This window comes from Pipistrellus hanaki, assembly GCF_964339955.1.
Source record: "Pipistrellus hanaki genome assembly, chromosome: 3".
In the NCBI taxonomy this organism is placed as follows: Eukaryota; Metazoa; Chordata; class Mammalia; order Chiroptera; family Vespertilionidae; genus Pipistrellus; species Pipistrellus hanaki.
In genome coordinates, this window is record NC_140505.1 from 24,430,880 (window position 1) to 24,449,024 (window position 18,145).

Sequence of the window (18,145 nt, forward strand, 5' to 3'; positions counted from 1 at the left end):
GAAACGGGCATGAAAAACACCAAGTGTTATATGACGTGCAGTTTCACCCGGGCATGCCTTTTACTCTGCAATGAAGCTTCCATTTATTTTGCTCACATATGTGTTCCTTTAAACAATAAAGTGCCTTATGAAAGCTTGAGGCCCCTTTAGTAGGTGTGTTAGTATCCATATGTCAAAATGAAGAGTCGGCCTGTTGGCTTCAGGTGTTTTAACTTGCCATCCATCTCAAGAATCCTGCAAATTGACCAGAATTTTTGGTCCATTTGTTGGGTTGGACACTTTTTCTATAGACCCCTTACTGCATTTTGTAGCCTCAAGTCTGGAAATAATAGGAGGCTGTAATTTTTTAGAGCACAGTTTGTGCCCTCCTACGTAGTAAATTGTCCTTCTGGCCACCTTGATGTGCATGTTCCCCAGGGGATGTACCAAGGGGGGGTGATGGCGTGAGCGAGAACGAAGCCTGGCAGTAAAGCCCACTGCCCTTGTGTGAATGGCCAGGAAGGGATGCTGGTTCCTGAAGCGCAGAGCCTCCTGTCCATGGTAGGTCTCTCTCCGATTTCAGTTGGAGAAACTTCCTTTGGGCTTTGGCAGGATGTGCTCCTATATCTTGAGGTAGCCAAAACCTGACTGCTATGACTGAATTGAAAAGTCAGATGCCAGAGCGCCCAGAAAGGCTTATCTGAATGGCCAATGAATGAAGCTACTGTTAATAGAAAACAGCAAAGTTTAAAATAATGTTGATATTCAGGATGTCAGAATTGGGGGAGGTGGAAGTGAGCTGGGAGAAATATAATTTTAAACTTTGAAAATTCCAATGAAGTATAATGTGTACTTGTTAGTGGATTCTAAGCCATGAGTTAGGCACATTTAAAAATAGCTTTGTAACATGAATGAATCTTTTTTTGTGAGCTGAGCTTCAATGAAGAATAAGTTGGCCATGCAGATTATTTTTTAGTGGTTTGTTTTAAACACTTTTGGGCTGGGATTTAGGAAAATATTTTAGGGTTATAAAAGCAAAAAAGTCTGACTTAAAAGCAACATTAGTTATACTAATAGGTCTGTCCTGTAGCCCAGTGAAGAAGTCTGTGTCACTTTGTTTATAATATTATGTTCTCTTTGAATTTCAAAATATGCTAAAGGGGTGGTGGCTTGGATGTAAAACGGAGACCACTGGCTCTGGGTTGAGAAGATGGTAGAACACAGGAGTCTTTTGTGCCTCTTTGGGGAAAAACAGCCAGTGCTAGCCACTCGACATTTCGCTGCTTTGGAGATCAAGGGAGACTTTGCCACAGAGAAGTTAAGGGTCCTTGATTGCTCAGGAGGTATCACTGTAAGGAGAAAGTCAATGCCTGCACTATGAATTAGTTCTGAGGCAACACAGTCCTTGCAGTAAAAAATGTGCCTCAGGTTTTAAGGAAGAAAGCATGAGTTTTGTGCAGTGCAACAAGAGTTATTAATTAGAATTAAAGAATTATTTCTTAGAACCTATTTTAATTCAGCTATTTTGCCTATAGGTATATATAGGTAGAAACTATGCATGCATGTGCTGTTTTCCTTATGAGGTATTATTTTTTGTTTTTTGAGAAAGTGCTAAAATAAATTCCATATTTTTTATAACTTTTATTTTCTCCATACCTGAAATAGGCCTCCTTATTTGGACTAAATTATGTGAAGCAGGTACTAACATTCATAGAGAGGAAGCAAGTAGGAATGCCTAGGATGAATGGACCCATCTGATGGCCAGCTTGATACCCTCTACTTTTTCCAGTGACATATTTGCTTCATGTTTTAAGAATGTGGCCTCTTTATTTTAGCTGTAAGCAAAGTCTTAAAATATTGCTCTTTCAGTAAATCTGGAGTAATACTGTTAATAAATTGTTTATACCTAAAACGTTGCTACTGTTCCTTTATTTTCTTTCACCTCCTATTCTCTCAGCTGTGTTATATAACATAAAGTCTTGGGCAAGATAATGTAAGGAACTAATCATTGGTTTTAATTTTTAAATGTTTGGATGTTTTCAAACTGCTTTTCTGAGTGATTTTGAAAAAGGATAATTGAACTTGTCTTGATGCTTTGAATTTTAGTTATTGCTAGTTATGTGTGGATAAAAGAAGGAAAAACCTTAAATTCAGAAACTGGAATCTTTAACACGGAAACCTTAGAGAACGTGTTATGCACCTGAAGAAAGTTCTAAAGGAAAATTTTTGTTTTAAAAGCAGAAATTAAGGGGGTTAAGTTCTTTGGTTTGTAATGTATAGGAATATATGTGGTGTCTAAACAGAACCTTCCAAAAATCATGGCCAGTCTTGGCTCCACTGTGTCTCCTTGTCTTCTAGCTCGGAGTGACAACAGAACCTAGACCTCAGGTGCTTGTAAAGAAAAAGATGATGCGGTATATAAAGTTCTCAGCACAGTGCCTGGCTCATAGTTCATAATCATAAATAACATTAAGAAAAAATAATATGCTAACCAATTCTTCAGGCATCCACTGCAATAACTGGAATAACTCCAAAGTTATTCCATTCTCAACTTAAGATTGATCTAAAAACCCAGTTAAAAAAAACAGACATCTCACTGGAGATGCATTAGCAATGTGATTTGTCAATTTGCCCCCAAATGACATTATTCTCCCCCCACTCAATCCCTTTCTCTTTATTGTCACATATTTCTAACTTTAAGGCAAACCAGAGATTTCTAAGGTTTTTAATGTTGGATATAAATTTTAAGGACATTTTTGATAGGCGAGGCATCGTTTTAAGAATCCTAGTTGACCTATTTCATTTTGAGACTAATATAAGATTTCTGCAAAATGAAAGTGTTGTAGATTTTACATGGTTTTATCCAGAATGCAAGTGATGTTATGGGCTTGAGGGAGAGAGCTCTGAGCACTGAAGGAAGCATATCCACTCTTGACTAGGATATTTTTGTTAGATAGCTGATTTATCATGCTATTTGTCTTAGGACAAATAAATTATCTTGATGGCAAGTTTAAAGACTTCTTTCAACGACTTTATCTATAAAAACCTATGTATATATTTAATTTTGATGGCTTTTTTTGTTGTTGTCTTTGTCTTCTTTAGTCTTTAGATTGCTTAAAATATAACCTTTTTCTGGTTTATGTATTGCTATCCCATTGTGTTGACAACTGTATGGACTCCAAGTAATGAGTTAACTAATTTAAAAAGGTAATATTTTTTTTCTACTATTGCTCCATTAACATTGCTGTGTTTAGAGAGTTTCTCCTTCATATTTAGCTAAAATTTCTCTGTTGCCGAATTTCTCCATTTTTCAGTGGAGATGTAAAATGTCTGTGATATTCTCTTTAACTTCTTGTCTTCAAGAGTATGATGATCCCTCAGGAAAATTTTCTTTTTAAAAAAATATATTTATCCTAAGCTTTTTTGCTCCCTCCAGAAGTCTCATTTTCAGTTCCAGGAGTCATCTTCATTATTCTTTTCAGGTAGATTTGGACCTGTAATAAGGATCCATCTAATTGGGATCTGTGGGTTATACAAAGAAAGAGTAGTAAAAAAACGACTTACTACCTCGCATTTATTACTGCCCTGTTATGTTAGCAATATCTTGGAGACATAGGTTTATTATCACCCAGTGACCCATGGCAACCCTCATGCATTTCCTAATCGGTTGTCATTATTTATTTTTATTCAGTTGTCTTTGTTGGACAGCTTTCCATTTTTTTTTTTTAATGATTTCTTCTTTAATATATTTTTCAAAGAACTCTTTTGCAAATACACCTAATAACTATAGTTCTCTCTCCTGCTTCTTCTCTTTTAACTTCTGTCCTGTGTCTTCTTTGTATCTTTTATTCTAACCAGACATGCTGTTGACTGTTAATGTTCAGAAAACACCTCTTGATCATATTTCCCCTTTAATTAGGATTCCTTCTTACCTATCAGAGACTACACTCCACATTCTGACATTAATAATTTCTTAAAATCAATGGATAATTGAATATTATCTTTATTCAGGGCATGCATCTAAATGATGAAAATTCAAAGAGATAAATCAGAGTCCTGCTATCAGGAGACTTATTGTCTATTTTATCTTGATACATACTCATCAGTATGTATAAGAGATACTATTGTAAATGTTGGTTCAGAAGAGTAGCACAGGCATCAGGTGCTGGGAATTCCAAGGAAAGGATAATGTGATAAATGGTGTTTGGGATGGGATGGTTTTAGGTCAGGGTGGGACTTGTACTTTGCCTTGAAAAAAACACACACAAAAAACAGTGTCAGTGAGGCAGCCTACATTTGTCTGGCCGCATGTTTCCACTCACAGGGACCGCCATGGATAGAGGAATGACCTATCTGATTGGTGAACTGGGGAAAGAGAATGAAGATCCTCTTCCCAGCGCCTGCTTGGCCTCTCTCTTCAGAGTCAGGCCCTGCCAGGGTGGCCTGGCGTTGTCCAGCTGGGCCTGTGACTGGCTGGGGAAGTCTGTCCATTCTTGTCATCCATCTATGGCCGTTTTTTTCTGAGCAGCTCTGTCAGTAACAAAGATGATGTCTTGACTCCCATTTCTCTCTTGCTTGCAAGTGAGCTTGGAGAAGAGGGTGGAGGACAAGGTTGGTGGAGTCAGAGGCATTAAACACGGAGGAGAGGAATGCTGTTGGCTAGTTCAGTGGAAGAATGGGAAGTAAACTCAAGAAAAGGAGATTGGAGCCAGACTGTTGGGGGCTGCAGAGTGTGGGCTTTATTTTGTAGGCTGAGGTGTTTTGAGTGTATACAGTTTTATTTTAGTACCATGAATCTGATAGTACTATAGAATACAGGATTCCTGTTTTACACCAATTTAAAAACCATTACTATAGAATACAGTGTTCCTGTTTTATACAATTTTAAAAAACCTTTACTATTGAATACAGGATTCCTGTTTTACACTTGAAAAAACAACACACTTTCTTCAAGGCCTCTTCATTTGGAATTCTTGGAAACTTCTGGCTTTGGAAGTTCTGAGTGTATGATGCCATGAAATACCCTGAAATTATAGGTAGGATGTTTTAGGGGTTATCTTCCCAAAAGAGATTGAGAGTTACCACTAAACTCCTTCGTATTGTTTGTTTATAGGACGTGTAGGAGAGTTTCACCACTAAGTAAGATGCATACTGTGGGATTGTTTGGTAATGCCTTTTATCAGATTCTAGAAGTTTCTGTGTATACCTAGCTTGCTAAGGCTTCTTTTACAAATAATAGATCGATGTTGAATTTTCTGGGGTATTTTGTTGTAGTTTGTGTTGTAGGGGTGGTGGAGGTGGCCTAAGGGATGGACTTTGTTCCCTGCTGTCAGCTTTTTGAGGAGTCAGTTGTATCTCACACAGAGCTCCAGAATAGTAGGTCTCAAGCTTCAGTATGCCTACGGATCAGCTGGAGGACTTAGGTAAAAATCGGCTCTCTCACAGCACTCCTAGAACCAGACTCAGTGGGCCTCGCTCAGCAGTCTGTAGTTTATCCACAAGCATCCTGGATGCTCTGTTGCAGGTTGTGCCTGGACCAGCAGGGATGCTGCTCCAGAGTGTTTCACTCCTATGTTATCGTTCTCAAGTATGAGTCTGAATAAGACACCTCTTAGATCCCCTGCTTCTGTGGATGAGGTTGAGAACTGTCAGGCACCACGGACAACCTGAGGTTCCCGATGAGGGACCTAGAAGTCCTCAGAGAGTGACTTCCTTTTAGCATGCTTATGTAAGCATTTATTTTCAAGAAGTGGACTTATTTTGGCTTATAAGGGAATAGTTTGTGTCTTGTAAAAGCCCATGCTTATTTCTTCATAATGGCATCTGTTAACTGCCAGGGCTGAAGTGCTTGGTGTTGTCTGGTGAGGATTTATGTCCTCTGGGCAAAACCAGAAGCTTCCCGATTGGGCTTAGGGAGTCAGGGGAGGGGAGGAGGAAGTTTGGTAGGGGGTTGTGATCTGACTCTTCTGATTTTCATGTGATACCAAACTCATGATCATTTGTTTTTCAAAGGGGCACATGCTTGGAGATATTTTGCTTTGGTAAGATTTAGGTGGACTATATATTTTCCTGTAGAAATGAGTACAATGATTACATTATTCCTAATATTTCCTGTGCTATTTTAGCTTAAATTACAGCTTGGATTTTATGGCTTTCGGAATGTTTGTGTTTGTCCAGAGGCATTTTCCCCCCCTCCCTACACGTAAGTTGGATAAATACTTCACAAGCAGAAAAGAATGTTGGGTTAATTGATTTAATCACTCACATCCTTGAGGAAGAATAAAATTAAGGCTGATTTTCTTATCTTAATTGTGAACAGTCTTTAGCATGTCTTATTTGTGAGACCCAGACCTGAGTACTACTGTTTCACTAAAACACATAGCCATGCAGAGCTGACTTCCAAGTTAAGGGGGATAAACGTACCTCATGATTCCCACGTTGACTTCACATGTAACACCTATTTTTTCTTCTTGTCAAAATGCTAAATGACTTGGCTTAAAAAAAAAAAATTAGAGTAGATTTAATTTTGTTTCAGAAGTTGTTACTGGATCCTTTGAAATAACTAACGATGCTTTTATATTTTGCCAAAGCTTAGCTTCGGTGAATCAGGCTGATACTTGGTGTATGTAATTTCTTTGAGGTATTTCTCCCAAGGTTAACAGTTTTTTTTTTGAGGTTGCTGAGTTTATAAGGATTCAGCAAAAATATTTATGAACACTTACCATGACTCTATCATCTCTGTTTTGCTTGGTATTTGTTTTCTTAGGGCCTAACCTTCCTCCTTTTCTTTCTTTTCTTTTTCTGTTCTCCAAAATCAGTGCTTATTTTGGGTTTCTTTACTTTTCTTTTTTTTTATAGTTAGATTATTTATTTTTAAAAACAAATCTTTATTGTTCTTGTTATTTATCACTTTGAATATTTCTTGCCACTCCCTTCTGGCCTGCATAGTTTCTGTTGAGAAATCAGCTGATAATCGTATGGGTACTCCCTTGTAGATAACTGTTTTTCTCTTGCTGCTTTTAATATTCTCTCTTTGTCTTTTGCTCTTGGCATTTTAATTATGATGTGTCTTGGTATGGTCTTCTTTGGATTCCTTTTGTTTGGGGTTCTCTGTGCTTCCTGGACTTGTAAGTCTATTTCTATCACCAGGTGGGGAAAGTTTTCTGTCATTATTTCTTCAAATAGCTTTTCAGTATCTTGTTGTCTCTCCTCTTCTGGCACCCCCATAATTCAGATATTGGTATGCTTGAAGTTGTCCTAGAGGCTCCTTACACTATCTTTATATTTTTGGATTCTTTTTGTCTTTTGCTTTTCTGGCTGAGTGTTTTTGCTTCTTTATATTTCAAATCTTTGACTTAATTCTTGCGACCCTCTAGTCTGCTGTTGGATCTCTGTATATTATTTTTATTTCAGTCAGGGTATGTTTAATTTCTAGTTGGTCCTTTTTCATATCCTCAAGGGTCTCATTAAATTTATTGGTGGTTTCTAGAAAGTTCTTGAAAAACATTATAATTGTGATTTTTGAACTCTATATCCAGTTGTTTTCTTTCCTCCATCTTTCATTTGTGACCTGTTTCTTTGTCTCCACATTTTGGCTCTTCCCTGTGTTGATAGAGTGGCTTTGTGTGCTAGGTGTCCTATAGGGCCCAGTGGCTCAGCCTTCCTAGTTACCTGAGGTAGACACTCTTGGTGTACCCCTTTGTGGTTTGTGTGCACAGTCTTGTTGTAGTTAAGCCTTGATTGTTGTCGGTATCACTGGGAGTAATTGACCTCCAAGCCAATTGGCTGTGAGGATCACCTGTGTCTACAATGGGAGAACTTCTGTGCTAGAGATACCCTTATGGGGCAAGACTTGCTTCAGTGGAGCTTTTAGTTGTAATTTAGAAGTGGTTGTGCCAGGCAACAATTTCAGGTGTTTACCTATGCTGCCATCTTGGTTTCTCCTGCTTCCTCCTTTTCTTGAATCCATAGAGGGGTACTTGGGAATGTCACTGATTTAAAACCTGGTTGATTTCCTCAAAGGGATCCTGGTTATACTGGGCTGACTTTATTGATTGATTGATTGATTGATTGATTGAGGGGGGCTGACTTTTAAAGTTCTCTGTGGCAATTCAGTCTTCCCGTGTCACCTGACATAAATCCCCAGTGTGGAAAGCGCCAGCCTCCTGAGTGAGAGCCAAGAGACTTTTTTTTTTTTTATGTGTTTTAGACATTACCAAAGCCCAGGAAGACGAAAAGGTAGGTAGTGGGTAGGAGACAAGACAGACTAAACTCACACCTTCATCTCTGGGTGGAAGGGTCTACCCACCTGTCATTACTAATTGTCAAATGGTGGGAAAGACAGAGGATAGACGGTGAACTAACACTATTTGGTTGGTAATTTTCTTTTAAATTCTTATTAGGAAGCTCTCCAACAGTTTAGTGACTTGGTGCCTTAGTGAAGGAGCTGAGATGGAAACTTGATCCTTTTGTCTTATGTTTGTTACAAAGGAATGTTTATTGTCTAGTTTCCAAGCCCCTAACTTTCTACATCAAACTCCAAAAAAATAAGATAAAAAAAATAAATGAAGCTACTATCACTATTTATAATAAGTCCTAATGTATTTTGGATTCAGAGCCTGGCCCTGGGCAGGCACAGTTCCTAGAAGGAGATAGAATTTTCTCTCTGGGTCCAAAGACAATAACATGTCTCCAGGATGCAGACTACCAAGGGAAGGGTCCTGGAGTCAGCCAGGGGGTTCCTTTTATATCCTTCCCTCTGATTTCATGGGCCTGGCAATGGGAAGCAGCTGGTGACTCTGTCTCTACTTTGGAGCCTCTTGCCACACTCCCACCTTGGGCTGGCTTCCCAGCTCCCAGCCTGGAGCAGCAGCAGAACCCCACTTGCCTAGCCCAGGAGAGTATGCTTTCAGGAAATGGGCTGAGTGAACAGACAGCAGCTGGTGGGAAGATGAGAATGGACCTCCAGGAGTTTTTAAAAGGGCCATGCATTCAGCTCTTGTCTCTGTGCTCACACAGTTGGAACAGGCTGGCCGCAGGGCTGGATAGTGAGTAGGGCGGAACGAGTCCTGAGTCCGTCTGTGTCCTGCTGTCTTCTCCTTGGCCTGGAAGCCCCATTTCCTGCTCTGCCCTTGGGTTTTCATGCTGTTTCTAACCTTTAAAAGTCAAAGATTTGGCCTTTCTGTTACCCTATTTGTCTCCTGGCTGTTTCTGGACTCTTTCTATTCTTGAGATGCTCTCTGTCCCAATTGCACTTGGCTTTAGACCATCTATCCAGTTAGCCTATCAGGGGAGTCGGGGCTGGTTGTAGAGGGCTTTACATTAAACAGGCCAACCTCTTCTTCTCAAACACCCGTGTTATTTCTGCTTGTTTATATGCAGGCATATGTCAAATATATTTTTAAAGGGAAAAATGCTGCACATGACAGGATATGAATTTTTTTATAGCCTAAAGGAATTGATGTTTTGTTTGTTTTTCAGCAATAAAAATTTAATTATAGTGGAAGAGCAAAGTGTATTTGGATGAACTGCAATAACAAGAAACAATACAGGTGGAATAGAAACTACTCATCAAATGGTTATTTCATTAAAAATATTCATTTAAAAAATAAAAAAACAAAAACCCTCACGTTTATATTTGAAAGCAGCAGAAACGTACTTTGGAAAAATATGCATGAGAGCTCCTGGTGTTTTTATTAGATAGATGTAGAAGTGAACATAGACATAAAAGTGTATATATTACACACACACACACACACACACACACACACACACACACGTATGTAAATTTCTCTGTGTGACTATATTAGTTTCCTGTGGCTGCTATAACAAAAGTACCACAAACTTGGTGGCTTAAAACAACAGAATTGGTTCCCTTAGAGTTCTGGAGGCCAGCGGTCCGAATGAGTGTCGAGGGGCTAAAGTCAGGGTGCCAGCAGGGCAGTGGTTCCTCCGGAGGCTCTAGGGGAGAATCCTTTCTTTCCCATTTCCAGCCTCTAGAGCTGCATTCCCTGGCGCTCGGCCCCTTTCTCCATCTAATGGCATGGCATCTTTTCCCTCAGTCTGCTTTCCTCTGACTTTCTTTTTTTCTGTCTCAAATCTTGGTTCCCAGGTAATAATCCAGGATAATCTCATATCAAGAAACGAAATCACATCTTCAAAGTCTTTGCCATATAAAACAACATTCATAGGTCCTAGGAATTAGGGTGTGGACATCATGGGAGGCCCTTATTTGGCCCACAGCAAGTGTGGGTGCACGAGTGTGTGTTTAAATTCCATATCTCTGTCCCTTGAGCTGGTCTAGGAACAGGTATCCCCTTACTCCCCACCTCCCCGCTCCCATCCAAACAAATAGCAATGAACATACATGACCACCCAGTGTCTAGTTCTTGTATCTAAATCGCAAATGATATTTTTCACTAAAAGGGACCAAATTTTTTTTTTTTGCATATCTATATCTATATCTATATCTATATCTATATCTATATCTATATCTATATCTATATCTATATCTACCTCTCTCTCTCTCTCTCTCTCTCTCTCTCTCTCTCTCTCTCTCTCTCTCTATATATATATATATATATATATATATATATATATTTTTTTTTTTTTTGTAAAGGCAGATTCCAAAGAGAAGAAGCCGGGAACATCTTACTGTCCCAGAAAGTAAAGAAGTATTCAGAGAATAATGAGAACTATGAAAAAGACACCGAAGCCAGCTAGAAAGAGCTTCCACGGGCCAAAACTAGGCATTCCAGACATTGAAATAAACAATAGAGTAGTGGATTACAACCCATTGGATAAAATAGTAAATTCAGACCATATTGATAAAATAAACTTATAACTTGAAAGTCCAATGAGGAGCAGGATATTTCCAGCTTCTAAGTGTCTTTCCACAGCATCTAATTAATAACAAAGAGGAAAAGTTTAAGTTGGCAGTGGAGAAGCCTGGCACATCAAAGTAACTGTGATCAGTAATGGGACAAATTAAAGTCCGGGGCCTCTAACAGGATGCAAAGAGAACACCATCATTTTTGTGGTAGCCCTGTAAAAGATGCATAATCTGAATTTAATCATGAGGGAATGTAAAGACAGACCGAAGTTGAAGAATATTCTAAGTGATTGGCCTGTAATTTTCCAAACACACTGCAGTCATGAAAGTTAAGGAATGTAATGTGAGGTCTAAACAGCCAGTTGGAAGTTCTAAGCTTCACTGTAGGAGGATCCGGGTAGGCATTTGTTAGTGGCCCCTGATTTAATCATTTGGGTCTTCTTGGGCTGGTTGCATTCTGCAGAGGAAGATCTTCAGATCTCTGGCCTGCAGGGTCAAGTGCAGGGTGCATCCCATAGGCTGCATGAGAGGAGTCAAAGCATCTCAGCCAGCAAATGAACCCCCCATCCCCCGAGGCACCCTTATATCAGCTGTGCCTGGTGTCCCCAGGCCAGGTGTTCTCTGGAAAATCTCCTCAGTGAATAAAGATTTATTCTTGTGCCTGGGTGGGAGGTGCCATTGCCTAATGAAGTAGAGGAAGGGATCTAAGATCTAACATAACCATTCCTTTTCACCTGTCCTACTTGTGTCAATCACTCCTCTCCCCACCTCCCCTTTGTGGTGTGACTTGGATGGATTCAAATTACTTGTCATCTTAAACAACTTCCCATTCGTTTCCTATTCCTTTAGCTTTCTCTACCGTGTCACTTGACTAGACCGCATTAATAAAGTACCACAGACTGGGTAGCTTAGATAGCCAGAGCAAAAATAACTTCCACACACCTGGAGCCTAGAAGTCCACGATCAAGCTGTCAGCAGGGTTTTTGTTTTCTGCAGCCTCTCTCCTTGGCTTGCAGATGGCTGCCTTCTCCCTCTTTCTTCATCTGCTCTTCCTTCTGGGTGTCTGTGTCCTCATCCCTTTTTATGAGGACACCAGTCATATTGGATTAGACCTGCCTCCAGATTGAATCACATTGAAGGCACTGGGTTTCCGGCTTCGATAGAGAAATTTTTGGAGACACGTTTCAGCCCTGTAACACCTAACCATTGCCTTTTGTAGCTTTATTACTGAGTTGCTAGTCCCTGCCTGCACTGAAGTTGGTATGTGTGGTGCCCTATTTCCACGGGCCTGACTTCTGCTGAGTAACAGGAGCAGATGGGGTTGGACAGGGCATAGAGTGTGAATGCTGAAATCAAGTGTTAGTTTTGAGTGAGTGAGTTGTTATTGCTTCAATTTTTTTTTCAGTTTTCCTTTTTGTTTCAATATTTTTATTGATTTCAGAGAGGAAGGGAGAGGGAGAGAGATAGAAACATCAAGGATGAGAGAGAATCATGGATTGGCTGCTTAGAGGGATGTTTCAGTCCTTTTCTGCCTCACATCTTTCCAGATTCTGAGGGTATTAGCTCCTTAGAGGGCCTTCCCTAAGTAGGGCACTAAAAAAAAAGTTCCTCTTTTTACCAGCTTGAAGTTCCCTAAATACAAAAATTTTAATATTTCTTCTCTATTGGGGAAAGGATAATTAAAGACCTGTGATTATCAAGCATGTAGTTCTAAAAGGAGTGCACCTTCCTCCCCCCCCCCCCCCAAAAAATGAATTTTACACATTATGAACATTAAGTGATAATAGAGCTATTTTAAGAAATTGCCAATCTGAATATTGCACAAGCTGGCTCTTTGATATCGGTGTACAAGAACAAAGAGAGGCCTGCCCACTGAGCCTGCAGTAGGGTGAGGGGTTCATCAGCCCCATCATGGGCCTTCTCACTGCTGTCGCATCATTTCTGTTACAAAGGATATAACAGATGTCCTCAGTTTCCCTCTTTGAAGTAGTTGGCTGGGTGCTGATAAAGCTCTTCATACACCCCTCTCCTAAAGTGAATGGTCACCTGCTGCACAGACAGGGGAACGGTGTCTGATTGAATTAGAGAGAGGGCAGGAACCAGTGTGGGTCACGTCTGGACCAGAAAGAAGCAGAGTAATGAATCCCTGGTTTAACGAGGCCAACTTTCTTTATGTTTTGAAATTTCTACTTTATTACTTATTTATAATTAATCCTAGGCCAGAGAAGAGAGGCCTTCTGCTTTGTGTCATTTGTCTAGAGCAACGAGGAAGAAGGCTGTAGGAATTCACAATCAAGGCGTGAACTACTTTCACAGTCACCTGTGTAATTTTTCTTTCAAATAAGGAACTTTTAAGAATGCCAGAGGACACTGGGGCAGATGCTCAAATTTAGGACAGTTGGAGTAAATGGGATGCCCGGCACTTCTATGCCTTGTTTGGCTGAATGGGCTTCTGGATTAAATAAAAAATATGGTTTCTTTTGGGGAAAGACTCCTTTTTGTTGGCACACTTTAGCAGATCCCACACATAGCAGAAATGTTTCTGCTCTGGCTTGTGGGTAATGATGTGTCTAAAAATAAAACACAGGTGTCTAATCGAAAAAAACTAGTGTAAACCTAATTTTAAAAAATTCTACCCTAATTCTGCCTTCCAATCAAGCCAAACTTTTCATACTTCTTTATTTCCTCATCCAGGTTCATGTGTTTATCTTTTCTTACATAGTTGTAATCTTGCAGTCAGTCATCCTCTTGCGTTCTGATTTTTGGCAGGGTATGTTTTCATGTTTCATGTTTGATGGCTGTAGCACTGTAGCAAGTCATTGCTTAACCAACTTTTTTTTTTTTGTGTGTGTGTCCGTTTGCTTTAGGATGTATTTTAATTACGCCTTTGTTTTCTGATTTTGCAGGCAGAGACGTTTGTTTGGGTTAACAATGCATCAGCACATTCCCAGAGTGTTGCCAAGGCCAAATATGAATTTTTATTTGGCAAATCTGAAGAGAAAACTCCAGATACTAGTAAGTGTTTCCTTCCCCTCCTCTTTCAGGTCACTGATTAAATTAGAGGGTAAAAAATCTCAGGAGCTGGGAATGCTTCAAGCACCTATTTGAAATCACCTAGAAAAGACTGCAAGGGTCACATCCTGCATTTCTGAATTCTACATCTGAGGGAGTGTCAGCATGTCTCGGGAATTAGGGAAGGGATATTGCGTGTGGTTAGGAGCCTGGGCTCTGGAGCTAGACTTCTGGAATTTGAAACTGGCCTTGAAGCTTATGAGATGTGTGACCTTGAGTAAGTTATCTAATGTATAACTTAGTTTTTCTACTTGGAAAAGAAGATTATAGTGAAGTGTGTCTCAGAATTCTTTTGAGGATTAAGTAGATTGACTTATGTAAGGCTCTCAGAACCACACTCTGCATGTGGTAAGTGCTGTAAAAGTGTTGGCTGCTGCTATTATCATCATATCCCTGACCTTTGAAGTTGACGTTCAGAAGGACAGACCTGACTTTCCTCTTTATCTGAGACTGATTTCTGTTTTGAGTGGACAAGGAATGTGAGCTAATGTAGCTGTTGTTCAGTTGAAAAAGTCCAATACTTGTACATTTGATATATGTTTGGTGGGATTATACAGTGGACCCCATAATATTTGGGTATATCAAGAATGCAGTGTATACACAGCCATTTAATAATCCCTTTTCCTTGATAACGAATGCCTATTAGATATTCCAATAGTTGGGAACTGTTAAGAAAGTTTAAAACAGCTAAGTTAATTAAAAAAAAATCATTCAGCTTTTATTACAGGTCCCAATTTGCTATTTATCATGTACCATAAATCCCTAATTGTTCTGGGCTTTCTGTTTGGGGCACTTAGTATCTATTCCCTATTTCTCAGACAGGAAGTACTGATTAGACTCACTCCAATACTCCTTCTTGACTTAGCCTTAAGTTGGAATGCAACATGATGATTTTGTGCTGATTAAGCTTGTTTTGACTTGGATAAAACATGATTTTTACATTGATATGTAAATACCCGCATATCCTCTTCTTACTGGTGGGTGGAGTTTGGTTCTTCTTTACTCATAGATTTTGAGTAGTTTTCTCTGTGTACCTGAGGCAAATCAAAATGACACTTTAAACCCCCTGTTCCTTATTTGTCCTGGTAAAAATGGTTGGTATTGTTTGCTTTTTGTGATGTGATTCTGCAGGTGCGAATATATACATGCATTTATTGAACAAATATATTTAATGAGCACTTATGTGCTGGGCACTGTGAGGGTGCGAAGTAGAAGATGCAGTTCTTGCACTTTAGCTTATTCTTTGGTTGCTAAGGGAACTGTGTCTGAGGTGACTGAAGGAAGGGAAGGCTCACTGTCAGTTGTGCTCCTGAGGACTTCCTGGAGGAGGGGAAAGTTGAATTGGTTCTTTATAACTAGGATCCTGATAAATAGAGTCTGGGACCGGGCTGGAGGAAGGGTGTGGTTGCAGAAACATAAATTGTTTGAGGAACAGGGAGGAAACTAGCCTGATTGGTTTGTAAAGCATATCAGTGAGAGATAAGTTTAGAAAGATAACCTTTAAGAAAGGGGCAGCCCTGGCCAGTTTGGCTTGTTGGTTAGAGTGAAGGGTCTAGGGTTTGATTCCCCGTCAAGGGCACTACCTGAGTTGCAAATTCCATCCCCAGCCCCTGTGTATAGGAGGCAACCAATTGATGTGTCTCTCTCACATAGATGTTTCTCTGTCTTTTCCCCCTCATCCCTCCCTTCAACTCTCTCTGAAAATCAATGGAAAAAACATCCTTGAGTGAGGATTAAAAAAAAAAAGAGATAGGGGCAGAATCTTGTAGGGCCTTCGAAAGCAGGGAAAAGGAGTTGCATTTTATTCAGTTAAAGGAAGTGCCAAGAACTGGTTTAGATAGATAACTCAAGATGGATTGATCAACAGATGCTGTTGATCAGTGGGCAACAGATGCTGTTGCTTACTATCCTATAAAATAATGAGCAATAGATGATATTGCTTACCATCCTATATAACAGTGTTTCCCAAAGTGTGGTACGCATACCCCCAGGGGTATAGGAAGAGTTTGGTGGGGGTACGCGTTGCACCGGAGTTTGGTGGGGATATGCACTACACTGTGCTTAGCTGCACCCAATTCTACGCACTCATGAGTACGAGGGGTACTCAGCGTTATGAAAATTATAGAAGGGGTACACATATGTCAAAAGTTTGGGAAACACTGCTATATAATAAAAGCCTAGGTGGCGTCATCACAAGATGGCTGCCACAAGATGGCCGTGCACACAGCGGAGGCAGGGCCTGTTGGCCTCTCCATGCAGTGAGACCTGGGGCTCCCACAGCTCTGTGCTGTGCAGAGGAGGCCAGTCCCAGCATCTCTGCCACCTAGCGTGGAGGAGGCGTGTCCTGCCAGAGGAGGCAAGTTGTGGTAGGGGAGGGCAGTTGTGGGTGATCAGGCCAGCAGGGGAACAGTTAGGCATCAATCAGGCCAGCAGGGGAATGGTTAGGGGCAGTCAGGCAGGCAGGCAGGTGAGAGTGGTTAGGAGCCAATGGTCCCAGATTGTGAGAGGGATGACCGGCAGTCAGACATCCCCCAAGGGGTCCCAAGGTCCCAGATTGGAGAGGGTGTGGGCTGGGTTGAGGGACACCATTCCCCCTCTCCCCCTCCCCCCCCCCCCCCAATGCACAAATTTCATGCACTCAGCCTCTAGTAGGAGGATAAAAGATGCAAGTTTTTATTGACTTTGGAAAGTCTTTTGCTATCTTCACACAAAAAATGATGGCACATTTTTATCATTTAAAAAATACTCTTGAAGTTTACTTATATAGACCATTCATCTGTCAACAAAACACTGCTCACACTTGAAGACCATCAGGAAAGGCAGTAGAGAGAATAGGATAGTGCTTCTGTTTGAATTTGATTGATAGACATACCTCTTCACACACAGGATTTTTTAAAAAGTGGGTTAAGTAAGAGATTTGAACTATCTTAGTGCTCCAGAAACAGCTCACTGGAGAAATGGAAATGCTGACAGTGACTTTGAATGCATCTCCAGTGATACTCAGGTGGCATCCCTGAGGTCAGTGAGGTCACTGGGCTCATGATCCCCAGTTAGTCCCAAGGAAAGTGACAGCCTTAGACTTTGCCACTGAGCAGGGACTTCACCTGGGGTGCAGGTGCGAGTTCCAGGGAAAACAAGTCAAGATTATTTGCAAGCTGTTGCTTATTGCAGGGATCTTCAACCAGCCACCACAGCTTAGAGTGTTGGATGGAGCATGGGAGAACATGTGAACAGTAGGAAGAATCCTGTGGCTGGGAATTAAAATTTGAATTCTCACTATCTGTTCATCATCAATACAGTGCAAGAAAGAGGGGCCATGCTTCTCTGGTGTCTCTGTTCTCTGCTGCTCTCTGGGGGTGCAGCTTTCAGGAGCTTCCCTGGGGCTAGTGCAGTGGTTGGCAAAGGCTGAGAGGCTCCGGGCTGAGTGTGACATCATTGTGCTGTGACTTAATGAGGAGGTGACGAGTCGCCCGTGGTAGGTTCACCTCTTCCATTCCAGTCAGCTCTTAGAACATTCATGGAACTGCAAGGAAAAGGAGGGACTGTGGGAGCCTCACCTGGGCTAACCATAGGCCTGCATTCGTCAGGGGACAGGTGAGAGTGCCTTCCGGACTTCCTCTCACCACACCTTTCCTGTTTGATTGCTGCACTCAGGTGGCCAGCATGGCTTTCTGAACTATTCAGGTAGAATACACGGGCGGCTTCACTGTGGGAAGGTGCACTCTTTGAAGTGTTCCTAAGGAAGCATCAGGTGGCCAGGGTCAGTCAGTCTCTCTCTTTTGGTCAAAGTCCAAAAGAAAGAAATGCTTGAGAGAGCCTCTGTCCCTCCCTCAGCTTGTAGAGGGAACAGGTGACTTACCCAAGTGTGTGAGGAAGTGACAGGCCTATGCTAAGGAGAAGAACCAAGTAACTTCTTATGTGAACAGTGGGAAGTTTACAAAATCTCACTCTCATGTTCTCTATTGATTTATACTTTTTAAAGATAAAGGAAATGGACTTCAGGGATATTAAAGAATGTGCCTGAGGGCACACGGTTTAAATGGTGGAGGTCAGGGGAGGAGGAGATGGGGCTGGGGTTTGACACCCTAGTTTTATAGAATTGGGGGGCAAGGGCGGGGAGGGTCACTCAGGTAGAATTGAAACCCAAGCCTGCAGCACAGGTGGGGTGGAGGTCCAAGTGCATCTTCACTTGAATCTAGAAAGTGACACAAAACTGGTGTTGGACTGGTAAAAACCTATGAGTTATTGCCAACGTCAATGCAA

At 40.9% G+C, this 18,145-nt stretch overlaps 1 protein-coding gene across 3 annotated transcripts in view; it reads left to right on the forward strand.

The window, feature by feature from the left end:
* The window catches only part of PSD3 (pleckstrin and Sec7 domain containing 3), a 412,571-nt gene that overhangs the window by 96,566 nt on the left and 297,860 nt on the right, over positions 1–18,145 (forward strand). For all 3 annotated transcript variants that reach the window (XM_084879792.1, XM_084879789.1, XM_084879791.1), the window contains exon 2: positions 13,717–13,825. In XM_084879792.1, coding sequence (XP_084735918.1) covers positions 13,717–13,825 — 109 coding nt within the window. The remainder of the gene's footprint in view (positions 1–13,716; positions 13,826–18,145) is intronic.